General features: G+C 46.3%; 1 protein-coding gene across 2 annotated transcripts in view; it reads left to right on the top strand.

The window, feature by feature from the left end:
- The first annotated feature begins 2,628 nt into the window (after positions 1–2,628).
- Positions 2,629–17,071, top strand: part of CCDC25 (coiled-coil domain containing 25) — a 38,022-nt gene continuing 23,579 nt past the window's right edge. Inside the window, exons 1-4 of one of the 2 annotated variants that reach the window (XM_077489039.1) lie at positions 2,629–2,779; positions 14,371–14,475; positions 16,561–16,608; positions 16,926–16,965. In XM_077489039.1, coding sequence (XP_077345165.1) covers positions 14,451–14,475; positions 16,561–16,608; positions 16,926–16,965 — 113 coding nt within the window. In that variant the 5' untranslated portion in view covers positions 2,629–2,779; positions 14,371–14,450. Of the gene's footprint in view, positions 2,788–14,370; positions 14,476–16,560; positions 16,609–16,925; positions 16,966–17,071 lie in introns of both variants that reach the window. The other variant, XM_077489040.1, reaches the window with a different exon arrangement.

Here is a 17,071-nt window from a genome sequence, read left to right on the forward strand (position 1 = left end):
GCTCCCTGCACCAAACACTCAGCACTCACTGTTGTTTTTACTTTTTCCCTAAGTTGCCATTCTGTTCCTGGCCAGCAGGTGGCCTCCCTTCGCAGAACACATAGCGCTCACAGCTGTGGTGGCTGCTGTCCTCCCAGCCCTAGGTGTTCTGTACGCGGACGCCACCTGCCGTCCAGGAGAGGAATGACAACCTCAAGGAGCAGCGGTTCCATTCCTGGCCAGCAAGTGGCGCCCCTTTGCAAAACACTTAGTGCTGACAGCTGTGGTGGCTGCTGTCCCAGCCCTGGGGTGTTTTGTGCATGGGTGCCACCTGTTGGCCGAGAGTGGAATGACAACCTCAAGAAGCAGCCGTTCCATTCCTGGCCAGCAGGTGGCACCCCTTTGCAGAATACTTAGCGCATGTTGGCTGCTGTTCCAGCCTTGGGTGCTCTTTGCGCAGGCGCCAGCCGGTCGGCCAGGAGTGGGATGACAACCTCAAGGAGCAGCCCATCCATTCCTGCCCGGCAGGTGGCGTTTCCTCTCAAGCACACCCTACATGCACAGCTGTTCTAACATCTGGCTGTCCCTTGAGGTGCTACCACTAGGCAAATTAGGCAGCCGCCTAGAGCGCATGCTGCCTAGGGCACCCCGCCATTGGTGTTCCTACTCTCTTCTTTCTGCAGCAAGAAACTAAGTCTCAGCATCAGAAGGCAGCCGCCGATACGTTCGCGCATTGGAGGTTATTTACGAAAGGCAAATACACTTTGCACTGCAAGTGCACTTGAAAGTGCACTTGGAAGTGCAGTTGCTCTAAATCTAAGGTGTAGATCTGAAATGAGTGGAAGCTCTGCTGATTTTATCATCCAATCATGTGCAAGCTAAAATGCTGTTTTTTATTTTCCTTGCATGTCCCCCTCGGCTCTACAGTGACTGCACTTCCAAGTGCACTTGCAGTGCAAAGTGCAGTTTCCTTTAGTAAATAACCCCTATAGTGTCAGACTGTGTCTGTGTCTCAACTCTCAAATGAATAGAAGCAAGCAACCATTCATTGATGGGCACTGGTAGGCTGCATTGACGGGTGCTGGTGAGACTGCATTTGATGGGCTCATTGATGGGCGCTGGTGAGGCTGAATTTGATGGGCTCATTGATGGGCGCTGGTGAGGCTACTTTGATGGGTGCTGGTGAGGCTGCATTGATGGGCGCTGGTAGGCTGCATTGATGGGTGGTGGTGGGCTGCATTGATGGGCACTGGTGAGACTGAATTGATGGGCAGTGGTAGGCTGCATTGATGGGCGCTGGTGAGGCTGCACCGATGGGCCATGGTAGGCTGCACTGATGGGCGCTGGTGAGGCTGCATTGATGGGCAGTGGTAGGCTGCATTGATGGGCGCTGGTGAGGCTGCATTGATGGGTGCTGGTAGGCTACACTGATGGGCGCTGGTGAGGCTGCATTGATGGGTGCTGGTGAGGCTGCATTGATGGGTGCTGGTAGGCTGCAATGCTGGGCGCTGGTAGGCTGCATTGATGAGCACTAGTAAGCTGCATTGATGGGTGCTGGTGGGCTGCATTGATGGGTGCTGGTAGGCTGCAATACTGGGCGCTGATAGGCTGCATTGATGAGAACTGGTAGGCTGCATTGATAGGCGCTGGTAGGCTGCATTGATGTGTGCTGGCAGGCTGCATTGATGGGCACTGGTAGGCTGCATTGATGGGCGCTGGTGAGGCTGCATTGATGGGCGCTGGTGAGGCTGCATTGATGGGCGCTGGTAGGCTGCAATGATGGGTGCTGGTAGGCTGCATTGATGGGTGCTAGTGGGCTGCATTTGATGGGCACTTCATTAAAAAGGTGGGGTATACATGGTTAGGGAAAAGGGGGTGGAGTCAGGGGTGGAGCCAATGGGGGAGGAAAAATGAAGTTTCCCCAAGGGTGTCAAAAATCCTTGCACCAGCCCTGCTTGAGGTTTCCATTTGCATACCTCCCAACTTTTTGAGATGGGAATGAGGGACACCTATCAGCAAAATAATGCAGGCATATGACACACCCCTTGCCACGCCCCCTTAAAGGAGAATTGTACAAAAACACAAGATTGGTTAAACCCACAAGTGCTTTTTTTTACCACTACTATTCCTTTATATATTGGCTTTTAGAATTTACAAATGCAGCAATTTAGAAATCAGGCGTGATATATAAAAAGTGCATTTTATATACAACTATATAGATCATACCAAAATGAGGGACAAATGAGGAGGAATGAGGGACAGAGAGACATTGCTCCAAATCAGTGACAGTCCCTCCAAATCAGGGACAGTTGGGAGCTATACATTTCAGTCCTTGCCCACAGGAGGCCCTGAACACCTGCCGCTCACAAGCTGTTAGTGAACTTTTCCTTGAGGTGCCGTGCCACTGCTGGCCGGCAGGTGGAGCTCTCGCACCGACCACGTCGCTTCCCGCTTATTTGGGCTTTTCCCCCCCAAGTGTCATTCCACTCATGGCTGGCAAGGTGGCGCTTTCGCACAGTCCACCGAACTCTCTCTCTCTCTCTTTTTTGTTTGGGCTTTTCCCTGAAGTTGTCATTTCCCTCGTGGCCGGCAGGCGGCTCCCCCTCCCTCCCACACGCGAAGAACATCTATTGCTCACAAAGCTGTTCGACCTTTTCACTTTAGTTAGTCTTCCCACTCCTGGTCGGCAGGTGTCAGTGTGCGGCGCGCCGCCCGTTCTCTGTGACCGTCCTTGTGAGTCTCTGTGGTGATTTCCGGTGTGGGGAGGAAGTGGTGCGAAGCAGAGGGAGCCGGTGTGTGGGTGAGTAGGTGAGCCTGGTGTAGGAGGAGTGCAGGCCGGAGTTGTGTGCACCTCCATTGTATAAGTGAAGGGAGAAACACAAGTCTCAGCATGGCCTCTGTCTGTGTGAGGACTACAAGTCCCGGGGGGGGGGCCCTCTTCATGCTGCAAGAGTGAGGTGTGGTGGACTACAAGCCCCAGCATGGCCTGTGATATCATCTGCCCATCTACATGGAGACATAACAGAGGAATGTATACAGCCGGTGTCCTTTACTATTCGGTCTCCAGTGTAGTCCTTGTACTCAGCGCTGTACACAGGGGTGTCATATGATCATATCGTATGGTGTGTGTCCTCCAGTACAAATCTCCTCTCTATCATCACTCCTGTAAACCTAAAGTACAACAAAGGGCAACAACCTTTTCATTTTGGATGAAGCAAGGGAAGAATTTTAACCCCCATTAGTGTTTTAGTTTATTTTTCCATCTGTGTACCATTGGGGAGATTTTACTTCCTGTCCCATAGGCAAACACAGGAAGTGAGGGAAATCCCTGGTTGTCACCAGAATTAGTGTCCCCATCGGAAACATCCCCCCCCCCCCCCCCCGCATTCCTGTTCTGGTAACAACAACCCCAAACTTCCTATTACTTTTGCTGAAAACTGATCAACTGGGGGAAAAAAAAAATAGAGAAGGTGAATCTCACTAACAGGTCACAGATAAAAACAAGAGTTGTTCTAATCCCTCTCCACTCAACCAAAATAAAAATGCCTCTAGTCATCATACTCCTAACATTTTTCACCAAAAGAGCTTTTTTTTTTTTTTCACTTGTTTAACCCCGTGCCGTCCGCCATATCCATACCTCCCAACTAAAGCCTCATACGCACCATCGGACTTTGTACAAACTTTCCCGTGGACTTTTGTACAAAGGGCGTTGGCCGTAAGTTTGTATTGCATACACACGATCAGACTTTTTAGGCAACAAACACGAATGTAGTGACGTTTCAACGTACTGACGACACTTCAAAAGAGCACGTTCAATTACTCCAGCGCCACCTTTGTATTGTTGTCTGATCTTTTGCATTGGTTCTGAGCATGCGTGTTTGTACAAAAGTCTGATGGTTTTCTGTACACACGATCGGACTTTGCTCCGTCAGACTTATGTTGTCAAAAAGTTTGTCCGTTGGAGCGTACACACGGTCGGATGTTGCCCCAAAACAGCTAATTTGCATGTTTGTTGTCAAAAAGTCTGATCGTGTGTATGAGCCTGAAGGATGAGCTCAGGCGCGTTCGCACACTCCACGTGCAGATCCGCTAATCACAGGCGGTGAGACATTTCCCGATCTTTGCAGCCGCACATCGGGGCAATGTCTCACTGCCTGTGGTTGGCGCTGCGCCGACTTCCAGGCGGGCTCTGCACGTGGAGTGTGCGAACACACCGGAGCTCATCCTTGCTCCCAACATTTTGAGATGTGAATGAGTGACACCTACTAGCAAATGTATGTAGGCATAGGACACGCCTCCTTAACCACTTTCAGACCGGACCATTTTGCTGGTAAATGACCAGAGGTCTTTTTACACTTTGGCACTGCGCTGCTTTAACTGGTAATTGCGCGGTCATGCAATGTTGTACCCAAACAAAATTTGCGTCCTTTTCTTCCCACAAATAGAGCTTTCTTTTGATGGTATTTGATTGCCTCTGCGATTTTTATTTTTTGCGATATAAAGGTAAAAAGACCGCAAATTTTGAAAAAAAAAAGATATTTTCTACTTTTTGTTATTAGAAAAATCCAATAAACTCAATTTTAGTCATACATTTAGGCCAAAATGTATTCAGCCACATGTCTTTGGTAAAAAAAAAGTCAATAATTGTATATTTATTGGTTTGCGCAAAAGTTGTCACATCTACAAACTAAGGTACGTTTTCTGGAATTTACGCAGCTTTTAGTTTACGACTGCCTATCTTATTTCTTGAGGTGCTAAAATGGCAGGGCAGTACAAAACCCCCCCAAATGACCCCATTTTGGAAAGTAGACCCCCTAAGGAAATTGATAAGAGGCATGTTGAGCCCATTGAATATTTTATTTTCTCAAGTCATCTTCCAGGACGGCACACCTGAGAGATGAGAGGCTCCTCCCTACAGGAAACACAATCAATCGACAGCTGTTTTAAGTCCCCACCCTTCCCCTTGATCCTCAGTTTTTGATTGTGTTTCTCCCTACACAGCGAAACTGTTTGTTTTTTTCCAAATGACCCGAAGCCTGGGGCTGGTGGTCTCCCCCTGGGAGCCGGACCACAAGCCTGGGAAGCCTCTGGGTCTGGTAGGATATTCTTGTCCTTCCTGGGGGGTTCCCCTATCTTTTCCTCAGGGCGGGCAGCAGAAATTGGAAGAGCCCCCCTGAGAGCTGAAGGACCCTGGGTACAGTGGTGTACCCAGAACTTCAGGGGCCATTATCCTGTCTCCCCCTCCTTACCTGTACAGGTGGCTGTTCAGACGGGGGTGCTGGCCATCGGTTCTTTCCAGGGGGATCTTGTCCCCGACTCCTGGGTCCCCGGTAGCTCGCGTGGGCTGCCGGAGAGGGCGTGGCAACAAGCACCCGCGTCATTTTCAAACTTCGGGAAAATGGCAGCGGCGTTCTTACCCAGGAGGGAAGGCTGAGAGTCAGTAGGAGCAGGCGCCCACATCCTCCTTTCTCTAGAGCGAGGAGGCACCAGTTTACTACGGTGTATGTCTGCCTTAACCACCTCAGATATGAAGATGGGAATGAGGAATGGAAGGTATTGCCCCCCCCCATGTATATAGACTGACTGACTGGTACAGTGCAGGACACAGCCTAACCTAGCACCTCCCTATGGGGACAGCAGTTGGGGGGGGGGGAGCACTTTGGCGGCTATCCTCCTTGCGTGTGGACCATAAGGATGGAAAAGCAAGCCCGCTGGCTGTGGCAAAAAGAGGAAGACGACAACGGTGAGTACTTTACTTTCCTTTTGCCGTGGGAAATTAGCTGCAAAATCCCCAATTCCAGCCAGAGGGTTCCTGGGCATTTGAGATCTCACCTGGGGTCTGGATTCAAATAGCCCTTAAGCTTCTGCTAAAAACACCAGCTGCAGCCCCTCTTACATCAGAGAAGCTGTATGGTGGACAGGTGGTGCAGAGGAACGAGTGTGCCTAAACCACCTCAGATGAGAAAGAGGTAGGTAGGCCATTGCTCCCCCTTCCCCCTGTATATACTGACTGGTGCAGTGCAGAACTTGGGGTCGGGATACAAATAGCGCAGACGCTACCACTGCTAAAACCACCAGCCACAGCTCCCTCTTACAGCAGAGACACTGTGGTTATCGCAGCAGTAGGTTGCCAGCCTCTCCCTACATGCCCAGTTGTGGTACATTTAGTAGGGATGAATATAGCGTACAGAGGGGACCTGGTAGATACAAAGTTACTTACAGGCCAGGTATACCACTGAACAGGTTATTAATTGGGCAGTGGTTGGTGGATTCAGAAGCTCCCCTGGTCAGCAGGTGCACTAGGTTACCGGCCCTATTAGCCCAGCTGCTAGGAATCTGAAGTTGCTTCACAATGTTTAAAAGCTGACCTAACATTCAAGGATGGGCAGAGACCAAGCTACTGTGTGGCACAGTAGGGGTTCTCTTGTCACAGATCCTCCTTTTGGGGGTTGCCTGCTATAGTTAACTTTCATAAGCTCCAACCTCCCACTCCACCTTTACACTGTGTTTATATTATAGTGTAGGAGGTAAGAAGAAACTTTTTTTATTGGTTTGGGCTACAATCCACTCAGTGGCAGATCTAAAGGCGATTCACCATAGATCGCTCCCTACATCCTTTTAATTGAGGATTTTCTGTGCAAACCTATGCAAGAGCTACATAATTGATTGCTTGAAGCCTGCAAATAGCTATTTACCTCCCAGGCTAAACTGGTAACCACCTCTTCTAGAGAGGTCTTAAATTGGTCTCTAGGGCTGGGCTCATTGAGACTTTAGTTGCTAATCAGCACCACCTGGATATGTGCTGGCTAGCGTTTGCTCAGTCTATGGAGGTAAGGTAGGACAACAACTACTACTAATAGTAGGGTGTCCAACCATTTTAGGATCTGTTCCTTCTCTGGTGGTGAAGGTTTAGTATCTACAGCCCAGGCTATGCCTATGAAATAAATTGCCTGTTGGTTATTTCATAAAGGGATAGACCATGACTCCTCATTGGCTGCACACCAGTAGACCTCAGTAGTGAAGGTTTGTGCTTGCTGGGATGTTTTTGTGGCACAGCAGAAATACACATTGAGATTTGTGACATCTCTGCTTAATAAGGACTATATTGCTGTACATCAGAAATGCACTGCACTGAAGCTTGTTTTCTGTCCTTTATATACTAAAGGTACTGCTTTGTTTGGCTACAGATCAGAAGAATACAACAGTGAAGGTGGTCTGTACTTTCTGGTTTTGTGTTGCACAGCAGAAATGCACATCATTGAGTCTGGTGACATCTCTGCTCATAATGGTTATATTGCTGCACATCAGACATACACAAGATTGAGGTCTGTCTGTGGGGCTTTGTGTCCTGTTTTACTGCCTTGTTGGTTACTTATCAGAAAGGCAGCAGTGAAGTCTGATGGTCCTGATTTGCGTGGCGCTGTGCTGATTCAGACAGTGCTATTAACAGCAATGGCTGCCGAGTTTAAACATGCGATTTGACATGTTGAGTCGCATGACAAATCATTTCAATATGGATGTGCTATCTCTATTCATAGTGTTTTATTGTTGCACATCAGATTTATACAGCATTAAGGTCTGTGAGGTTTTGTGTCCTGTATTACTGCCTTATCAGAAAGGCAGCAGTGAAAATTGATGGTTCGAATTTGTTGGGCTACTTAGTAGAAATACAAATTGAACCCCTGCCAGGTGTAGTACATATACTGCCTTTGGTAATCCATGTAGCACCACAAAGTGGTGTTGTGCTGATTTTAGCCATGCGATTTGACATGTTGAGTCGCAAGGCCAAATCGCTTCAATATGGATGTGCTATCTCTATTCAGAATTGTTATATTGTTGCACATCAGACATACACAAAGATTGAATGTTTGTGTCCTGTATGTCCTATATTTACTGCCTTATCGTTTGTATATCAGGCTAAGCAGTGTTTCTCATGGATCTACCTTTCTGCATCTTAGGGATACACAGCAGGGGTTTGTTGGCTGCAATCCTCCAGGGACTCACAGCATTGGGGACCCCTTACTTATTCGACCTGAAAATTGCTATTTGTTTTTTTTTTTTCCCTGCGACCTGTGTAATCTTGAGGTCTGTGGATCCAGGAATCAGGGACTGCTGGTGTCGCACAGACACAAATGGTACCCATTGGAAGCCATAGTATATGACTTCTCATGCGTCTTGCAGTCCCAAGTCGCAGGTTGGGTCGCACGGGTGTGGGAACCCTAAACTTATCTGTCCCTTCTGATTGAGGTTTTGCTACACAGCAGGAATACTCATCATGACGTTATTGTTTTATTTTGCAGCAGACCAGAAAGATTGCAGCTGTAAAGGCTGTCTGTCTTTTTCCTCAGTGTCTGCTTTTATGTTGTTGCACAGCAGAAATACTCAAGATTGAAGCTTGTTGGTGCTTTCTGTTTCAGAAAAACACAATGCTGCAGGTTGCTTGTGTCCTTTCTCAGTGTTGGTTCTATCTGAACTACACTACAGAAGTGCATGACAGAAAGGATTGTCTTGTGTTCCATATTTTTCCCTGTGGCATAGCAGAAATGCACAACACGGGAGTTGGTGTTCATATTAATCTTATAACTGTGGTGGTTTGTCAGAAATACACAACATAGAAGTTTGGGTCTTTCTGTCTTTATAGCCTTGTTTTGCTGTACATAGGTAAAGCACAACAGTAAAGGGGGTTCCTGTCCTTTCCGTATTTATATATCAGTTATGACCTAGCTAGCTGCACTAAAGAAATACGCAGCATTTAGGGTTTGCTTGAGTCTTAATGTTTTTACGTCTTGGCAGCACATCAGAAAACCAGACTATGAGGACTGTTTGTCTACGTTGAGGTTCAGATTTGGGTCTCTTCCCATATTTGATATATTGGTTTAGCTAGTCACACTCAGGCACACAACATTGTTGTCTATGCTTGTGTCCTTTCTGTCTAAATCTATTGTGCCGTGCCCACAATCTATGATCATTTTATTTGTGATATTAATAATGCATGTATCACCTTTTTGTATTTCAGCCTTCTTTTCCATGGAGGGGCCAGGAGTTCAGGCTGCAGCTGTCACATGTCAGAAAACCTTGACCACTTGCATTCAGGGATGCCAGAACCATTTCCTAGGGTTGAAGCCCTGTAGGGTTATGGGACACTGGAGGAAGGGGATAATGATTCGCCCTGTTTAGTAAGAACTTGGAGAGTTCTGTTCAGAGGAGTATTAGGGCCTAAGGATGAAGTATAAAGATGTATACCCGATCGAATAGGTTTCGGCTCGGTGCATGGCCTTCATTTTGCCCTTTTAGCAAAACTAGACATAGCAATATGGGTAGTCTACTCCTGCTAGGGACTTTAATCTCCTGAAGAAGGCTCTCAGGCGTAAGTAAGGACATAGATTGGGCGTGCCTTAAACCCAGGGTTCAAGCTTCTGTTAATCTATTTCCCTTAAGTAGGCTTCCCTTTAGTCTTTTGCTGACATAAAGATAAAAAGGAAGCAGTTTTATTTCCCTCAACAGGATAGTGTTAAGACAGGCCCTCTTATTGATTAATGTAGTGTCCTTGTCTTACACAGGTCTCTTATTTATCTTTTTAGTGGTTCTAAGTAGCACCTACAGGCATAATGGGCCATGGTTGTTAGATGTGTGAGATAGGCAACATTGCTAACCTACAAGTTTAACATGTTTTCTGATTCCATTTTTAAGAGCCCATTTCACCTAGATACTGCATCTGAAGCGGAAAAGGCAGGAACATCTGTGGAGCAGACCTGCAGATCAGCCGCATGATCCAGCTAAGATGCCTTCATCAAGCATATGAGCGTATGGAATGGAGGTAAAGCTCACTGCAGAGCCAAGGTTCGCCAAGAGGGTTTTGCAGTGGCCCCACCCTAAGGTAGGCCTGAGGTACTTGTTTATCCTCTCAGGTGTGCTGTCCTGGAAGATGACTTGAGAAAAGTACCAGTTACTTACCGGTAACTGTCTTTCTGGGAAATCTTCCAGGACGGCAGGCCTACTTCCCGCCCGTTGGAGGAGGGAAAATTCTAGAACACTAGAAGGTGAGTACCTATGAGGAATGATTTCCCTTGTGAACCTGGTTCAGGAGTTACTTCTCTACAAACTGAGGATCAAGGGGAAGGGTGGGGACTTAAAACAGCTGTCGATTGATTGTGTTTCCTGTAGGGAGGAGCCTCTCATCTCTCAGGTGTGCCGTCCTGGAAGATTTCCCAGAAAGACAGTTACCGGTAAGTAACTGGTACTTTTTTTGCCTCAAGCGATTGAATAATGACAAAAAAAAAAATATTTTTTTTTTTTTTACACAAAGTTGTCACTAAATGATATATTGCTCACACATGCTATGGGCGTATGTGAAATGACACCCCAAAATAAATTCTGCTGCTTCTCCTGAGTACGGGGATACCACATATGTGGGACTTTTTGGGAGCCTAGCCGCGTACGGGGCCCCGAAAACCAAGCACCGCCTTCAGGCTTTCTAAGGGCGTTACAGTTTTGAAGGCCATAAAATGCCAAGATGGCACAAACCCCCCCCAAATGACCCCATTTTGGAAAGTAGACACCCCTAAATTTAGGGGTACACTAGTGAGACTAGGTAATAAATGGCGGGTGCCCTGAAACTATAAAAAAATAACTAACCAACCAGCGTCACCTGTAACAGTTATATGGTGATCACTGGTGAAAGGGTTAACTAGGGGGCAATCAGGGGGCTTTATGCGGTAGTATATGGGGGTCCCTGGCGCTATAAAAAGCTGCGGCGAACCTAAATACCTACCTGCCTAACTAGCGTCACCTGTGACACTAATACGGCGATCAGAAAAATAATCGCTTATTAGGCTGGGTTCACACTGGAGCGATGCGGAAACGCCGCGAATCCGCGGCGGGTTCCCGCATCGCATGCCTCCCGGCGGCAGTTCACACTGCCCTATGCGAACTGCTGGGAGTGTCAGTGAAATGTTAATGACACCCCCAGATCAGTTCGCATATCGCAGTGCGATCTGCAAACTTGGATCGCATGGTGTGAACACCCATGCGATCCGATTCTGCTGCGGACCAAAAAAAGGGTCCCGTGCGAGTTTGCGGCGGGTGCGACACGAATTCAGCCATACTATCTGTATAGCTGAACTCGAATCGCACAGAGATCGGATGTGATTTGCACTGCAGTGCGGTGCGAATCACATCCGTTCTCATAAACCGCTGCAATGTGAACCCAGCCTTAGTGACACTGGCGACGGGGGGTGATCACGGGGTTAAACCTTTATTGGGGGGGTTAGGGGGGTTCCTTAGAACTAAAGGGGGCTAACCCTAACTGCCCTAACAGTTATTAGTCACAAATGACACCCGCCGGGTGATCAGGGGGTTAAACCTTTATTAGGTAATAAATGGCGGGTGCCCTGAAACTATAAAAAAATAACTAACAAACCAGCGTCACCTGTAACAGTTATATGGTGATCACTGGTGAAAGGGTTAACTAGGGGGCAATCAGGGGGCTTTATGCGGTAGTATATGGGGGTCCCTGGCGCTATAAAAAGCTGCGGCGAACCTAAATACCTACCTGCCTAACTAGCGTCACCTGTGACACTAATACGGCGATCAGAAAAATGATCGCTTATTAGGCTGGGTTCACACTGGAGCGATGCGGAAACGCCGCGAATCCGCGGCGGGTTCCCGCATCGCATGCCTCCCGGCGGCAGTTCACACTGCCCTATGCGAACTGCTGGGAGTGTCAGTGAAATGTTACTGACACCCCCAGATCAGTTCGCATATCGCAGTGCGATCTGCAAACTCGGATCGCATGGTGTGAACACCCATGCGATCCGATTCTGCTGCGGGCCAAAAAAAGGGTCCCGTGCGAATTTGCGGCGGGTGCGGCGAATGGCTGAACTCGAATCGCACAGAGATCGGATGTGATTTGCACTGCAGTGCGGTACGAATCACATTCGTTCTCATAAACCGCTGCAATGTGAACCCAGCCTTAGTGACACTGGCGACGGGGGGTGATCACGGGGTTAAACCTTTATTGGGGGGGTTAGGGGGGTACATTAGAACTAAAGGGGGCTAACCCTAACTGCCCTAACAGTTATTACAGTCACAAATGACACCAATGCAAAAAAAAAAAAAAAAAAATGACATTGGTGTCACTGTGACTGGGGGGCAGGGGTAATTGGGGGGGGGTGATCGGGGGGGTGTGAGTGTGCCTGGCATGTTCTACTGTGTGTGTAGAGTGTTGGTGCAACTCACCGATCCGCTCTCCTCCGTGTCGGAACGAAAAATACTGACACGGAGGAGAGAATACATCACTTCCTCTCCTGTGTTTACATTACAGGAGAGGAAGTGATGTCACGGGGGATTTCTATTCGTCGGGAGCGATCGCGAGGGGGTGGCCATGAATGAATGGCCGCCCCCTCGTCCCGGATCGCTCCTGGACGAAAACCGACCGCCGCAGGCACCGGGCGGGGGCCCGATCGGGCCCCCGACCCGCGGGATGCAAGGGACGTACATGTACGCCCATATGCCTGCCCGTGCCATGCTGTCGACGTACATCGTCGTGCGGCGGTCGGCAACTGGTTAAAGGAGAATTAACCAAAAAAAGGTTAATTAGATCCCCAAGGGACTTTTTTTTTCTACAATTACTATTCCTTTATATTGGCTTTTCAAGTTTGCATCATCATTTAAAATGCAGCAATTTATAATTTGGATGAAAGGTTTAGCACTGGGAAACACTGAAAGATAAAAGTGCATTTTATATAAAACTGTATATATATATCAGACCAAAATGGGGGACAAATGAGGGGAAAGGGGGACATTGCACAAAATCAGGGAGAGTTGGGAGCTATGCATATAGCAAAATGACATCGGCAAAGCGATATCCTGACCGGACGTCATATGACATCTCTGGGATATCAAGCCGCTGCGCGCCCGTCGTTGTTGTGGCGTGTCATATTGACACACTGCAATGCCGATCTAGGTAAAGAGTTTCTGACGGAAACTCTCTACCATGTAATCAGCCGTGTCCAATCACGGCTGATCACGATTTAAACAGGAAGAGCCGTTGATTGGCTTTTCCTCACTTGGGTCTGTCTGATGTGAGTAGAGGAGAGCCGATTGGCTGCTCCTCTGACGGGGGGGGGGGGGGGCATCCATTAGTACCACCCATTAGGGTCCATCCGTGCCACCCATTAGGGTCCATCCGTGCCACCTATCAGTGCCACCTATATGTACCCATCAGTGCTGCATATTGGTGCCACCTCATCAGTGCCCGTCAGTGCAGCCTTATCAGTGAAGGTGAAAATTTACTTATTTACAAAGTTTTGTAACAGAAACAAAAAAAAGTATTTTTCTTTTTTTTTTTTTTTTGTTTAGCAGAAAATAAAAATCCCAGAGGTGATCAAATACCACCAAAAGAAATCTATTTGTGGGAACAAAATTATAAAAATATAGTTTGGGTACAGTTTAGCATGACCACGCAATTGTCATTCAAAGTGCGACAGCGCAGAAAGCTGAAAATTGGTCTGGGCTGGAAGGTGTATAAGTGCCTGGTATTCAAGTGGTTAACTGCTTCCGGACCACCTGTGACTCTGTGACTGGCCAGATTTGTGTGGCGCCACTAGCGCATGCATGCGCGTCATCAGCGCACTACAAGGTAAATATCTCCTAAACGGCGCATGTTTAGGAGATATTTACAGTACCTATATGTAAGCCTATAATAAGGCTTACCTATAGGTACAACTTCCTCATTGGGAGTATAAAACCACTTTAAAAATGCCAACTGACAACAAAATGATCATAAAAGTTCAATTAAAAAAAAAAATACAAAATATACATTCAATAATTTCCCCCTTGGGATTAATAAAGTATTCTGAATACATAAAACATGTGACCATTAAAGCCTCTTGCACACAAGGCTGTCTAGGTGCAGCGTGTCACTTCCAGTGTTTTAGTGGAGAGACAGGTGAAGCATTCAGCCCCACTGCAGGCAGCCGTTCAAAGTCTATGGCAGGCTGCGACTGAACTCTATAATGAGTGCTACCAGCATTTAGGCCCCATGTAGTCAGGGACAAAAGTCTGGAACTTAGTTCTTCTGCATTCCACACCTTCCTCCCTGAATGTAAAGGGCCCTTAATGCCCGTAGCACTCTGTACAGTGTTCAGCTGTAGCTTGCCATAGACATCGCAACTCCAAGGCCAATCCTCATGTATACTTTATTAGTATAGAAACTCGATCACCCAGGACTTATTATGCCTGTCAGGTGTGCAGACACTTCACTGGCTACATGCTTGTTCCATTTCTTTCAGTTGCATTGCTTTCTTTAACCCACCCATGTAATTGTTTATTAAAACTTTTATATCAGTAAAAGTGACCATTAATAAAACAATTTTTATTTATTTTTTACAGACTTTTGGATTATCTGGCTCCCTGTACACTGCAGGGGAGAGAACTGCAATTCGTTTGCATCATTCACTCAGGGAGTCGCTATGGTATTCTACTTTACTAGCAATGGTAATGTCGGCATTGAAATAGCATTTATTTACTGTACACTTGCTTTTAGTGGAAAGCTCATATGTAAATGCAAAATCATCGTTTGTGCCATGGAAGTATTACTGCTCATTATCCACCTTTTTATAATTTACATATAAATTATATAAATATACATAAAAATGACATTATACAAGAGGGCCCTGCTCATTGAGCTTACGATATAAAGGGAGGGGGAGGTGGTGCAAAAGGTAATAGCTGTGCAGGTTGATCTGATGGAGATGTCTCGAGTACAGTTCTTAGGTGGAGGTGGGGTAGGCTTCCCTAAATAACTGAGTTTTCAGGGATCGCCTAAATGCGGATAGGGTAGGAGCTGACTATACATACTGGGGTGGGGAGTTCCAGAGGATAGGAGAGGCTCTGGAGAAGTCCTGGAGGCAAGCATGGGGTTGGGGGGGGGGATAACAAGGGAGCTAGAGAGAAGGAGGTCTTGGGAGGAGCAGAGCGGACGATTTGGGTGATATTTGCAGGTCTGCAGATGGTTGGAGATGTAGCCCCCCTCCCGCAGTCATTACTGGGCTCTCCCGAACAATCTGGAAGCCCGATATCGATGTGGCTAGCGGCACATGAGAGGCACTGAAGCTGTTCCTCCCACTGTGTGATGTCAGAAATGGTAAGCAATGACTATTTCATCAATTACGCTTCCGGCTTTTTATGTACTGGTCTCATAGCGGCCAGCGAAGCACCTGATCTGTGTCTGATCAGCTCCATTGGAGTCCAAACGAAAAATGGGGGGGGGGGGGCTCTAATAGACCTCCAACCTCTCCATAAAGAGTACCCTTCATTGCTATTGCCTTCAAAAGGGATGTTTACATCCCTTTTGACAGCAATAAAAGTGATAATTAAAAAAAAAAACATCAGGGGGCACCTGCCACCATGTGCTTACTGGCGTACGTATACGTCAGTGCCACACGCATATTTAAACAGTGATCGCAACACACTTAACATCAGAGCGAGTGTACCAGACCTCCTGTGTAAATCTAAACTGGTTACCTGCAAAGGCTTTTAAAGCGTTGCCTATGGATAATTTAAAGTACAGTAGTTTGTCGTCATTCCATGAGCATGCGCAATTTTAAAGCATGACATGCTAGGTATCATCATCTTTCACATTATACAAAAAAATTGAGCTAACTTTACTGTTTTGTTTTGGGTTTTTTCCTATTCATAAAAGTGTATTTTTTCCCAAAAAATTGTGTTTGAAAACGGTTTGACTTAAAAAAAATTGCAACACCCACTATTTTATTCTCATGGGGCTTTGTTTAAAAAAATATATATATATAATGATTGGGGGTTCTAAGTAATTTTCTAGCAAAAAAAAAGGAGAATTTTATGTGTATTAGAGAAGTGTCAGAATTGGCTCGATATTGATGTGGTTAAAGTAAAACTTTTTTTTTCTCTTTTTGGGGGGGGGGGGATTAGAACACCTGTCAGTTCATATTGCTGTCTGTGTCCCTGGGAGATTCACCCTCTCTATTTGTTACGTATACTGTTATCACCGTGATTAAAAGAAAATGACCAAGATTAAAAATATTTTGTGTTGTCATAAGAACAGGAGTAGAGAGGAAATATTTCCAATAGGGACACTAGTTCTGGTGATCATCAGGGATTTCCTCTCACTTTCTGGTTTGGCTATGGGACACGAAGTGAATCAAAATCTCCCCAATGGGACACAGATGGCAGAATGTGAAAAAAAACCAGTATTGCCTTTTAGTTGTCCTATAACCACCTCCCGCCTGCCGTATAGTAAAATGACGGGTGCAAGGTTGCTCTCTCATTCTGAGACGTCATCAGCGTGACCCTGATTTCTGTAATAACCTACCAGCAAGTCTATGGAAGCCAGAGTACCTGTAGGAAACCAATGTAAGCACAGGGAGAACATGCAGATAGTATCTTGGCTTAGATTAGAACGAAGGACCCAAGTGCTGATGGCAGAAGCACTAACCACTAAGCCCCAATGCAGTGAATTGATAGTTGTGCTGGAAAGAATGTTACAATAAAATGACTTGTTCTGAGCTATACTGATAACATTTTCTTTTATGTCTTCTGCAGTTGTGTCTCCTCTGTATACAATATATATGGGAAAAGACAAATTTGAAAGTAAGTTGTCAATGTTGCTAATGGACAGAGTTGCATTTTTTTTTAAAATTTTGTGCAGATATAAATTTTTAAGACTCGTAAATCTACAAAATTGTGTGACAAACATTTCGTTGCACCTGCATTGCACGAGAACACGCTTTATGTTCCTCTGCGATTCAGTACCGTACAATTTTGCATCCCATTCATTTAATTTTGTTGGATTATACAAGGCCCTTTGGCACTTTTGGCATCTCTAACTACTCATGAAAAATCCCTTCTATGTGACTATCACTTACAGACATGTCTCAGATAATATTTTCTTTTTCTTTCTCTTAAAGATGAAGATCTTATAAAGTATGGCTGGCCAGAGGATATATGGTATGTAGAGGAGAGCTTACATTTATTTATATATATATATAACACTGAACACACAGCCATTAATGTAAACCGCCAGAAACAAAAGTGAGTACACCCCTAAGTGAAA

This window comes from Lithobates pipiens, unplaced genomic scaffold, assembly GCF_037356315.1.
Source record: "Lithobates pipiens isolate NorthernLeopardFrog02 unplaced genomic scaffold, aLitPip1_a1.2 Scaffold_18, whole genome shotgun sequence".
Taxonomy (NCBI): domain Eukaryota; kingdom Metazoa; phylum Chordata; class Amphibia; order Anura; family Ranidae; genus Lithobates; species Lithobates pipiens.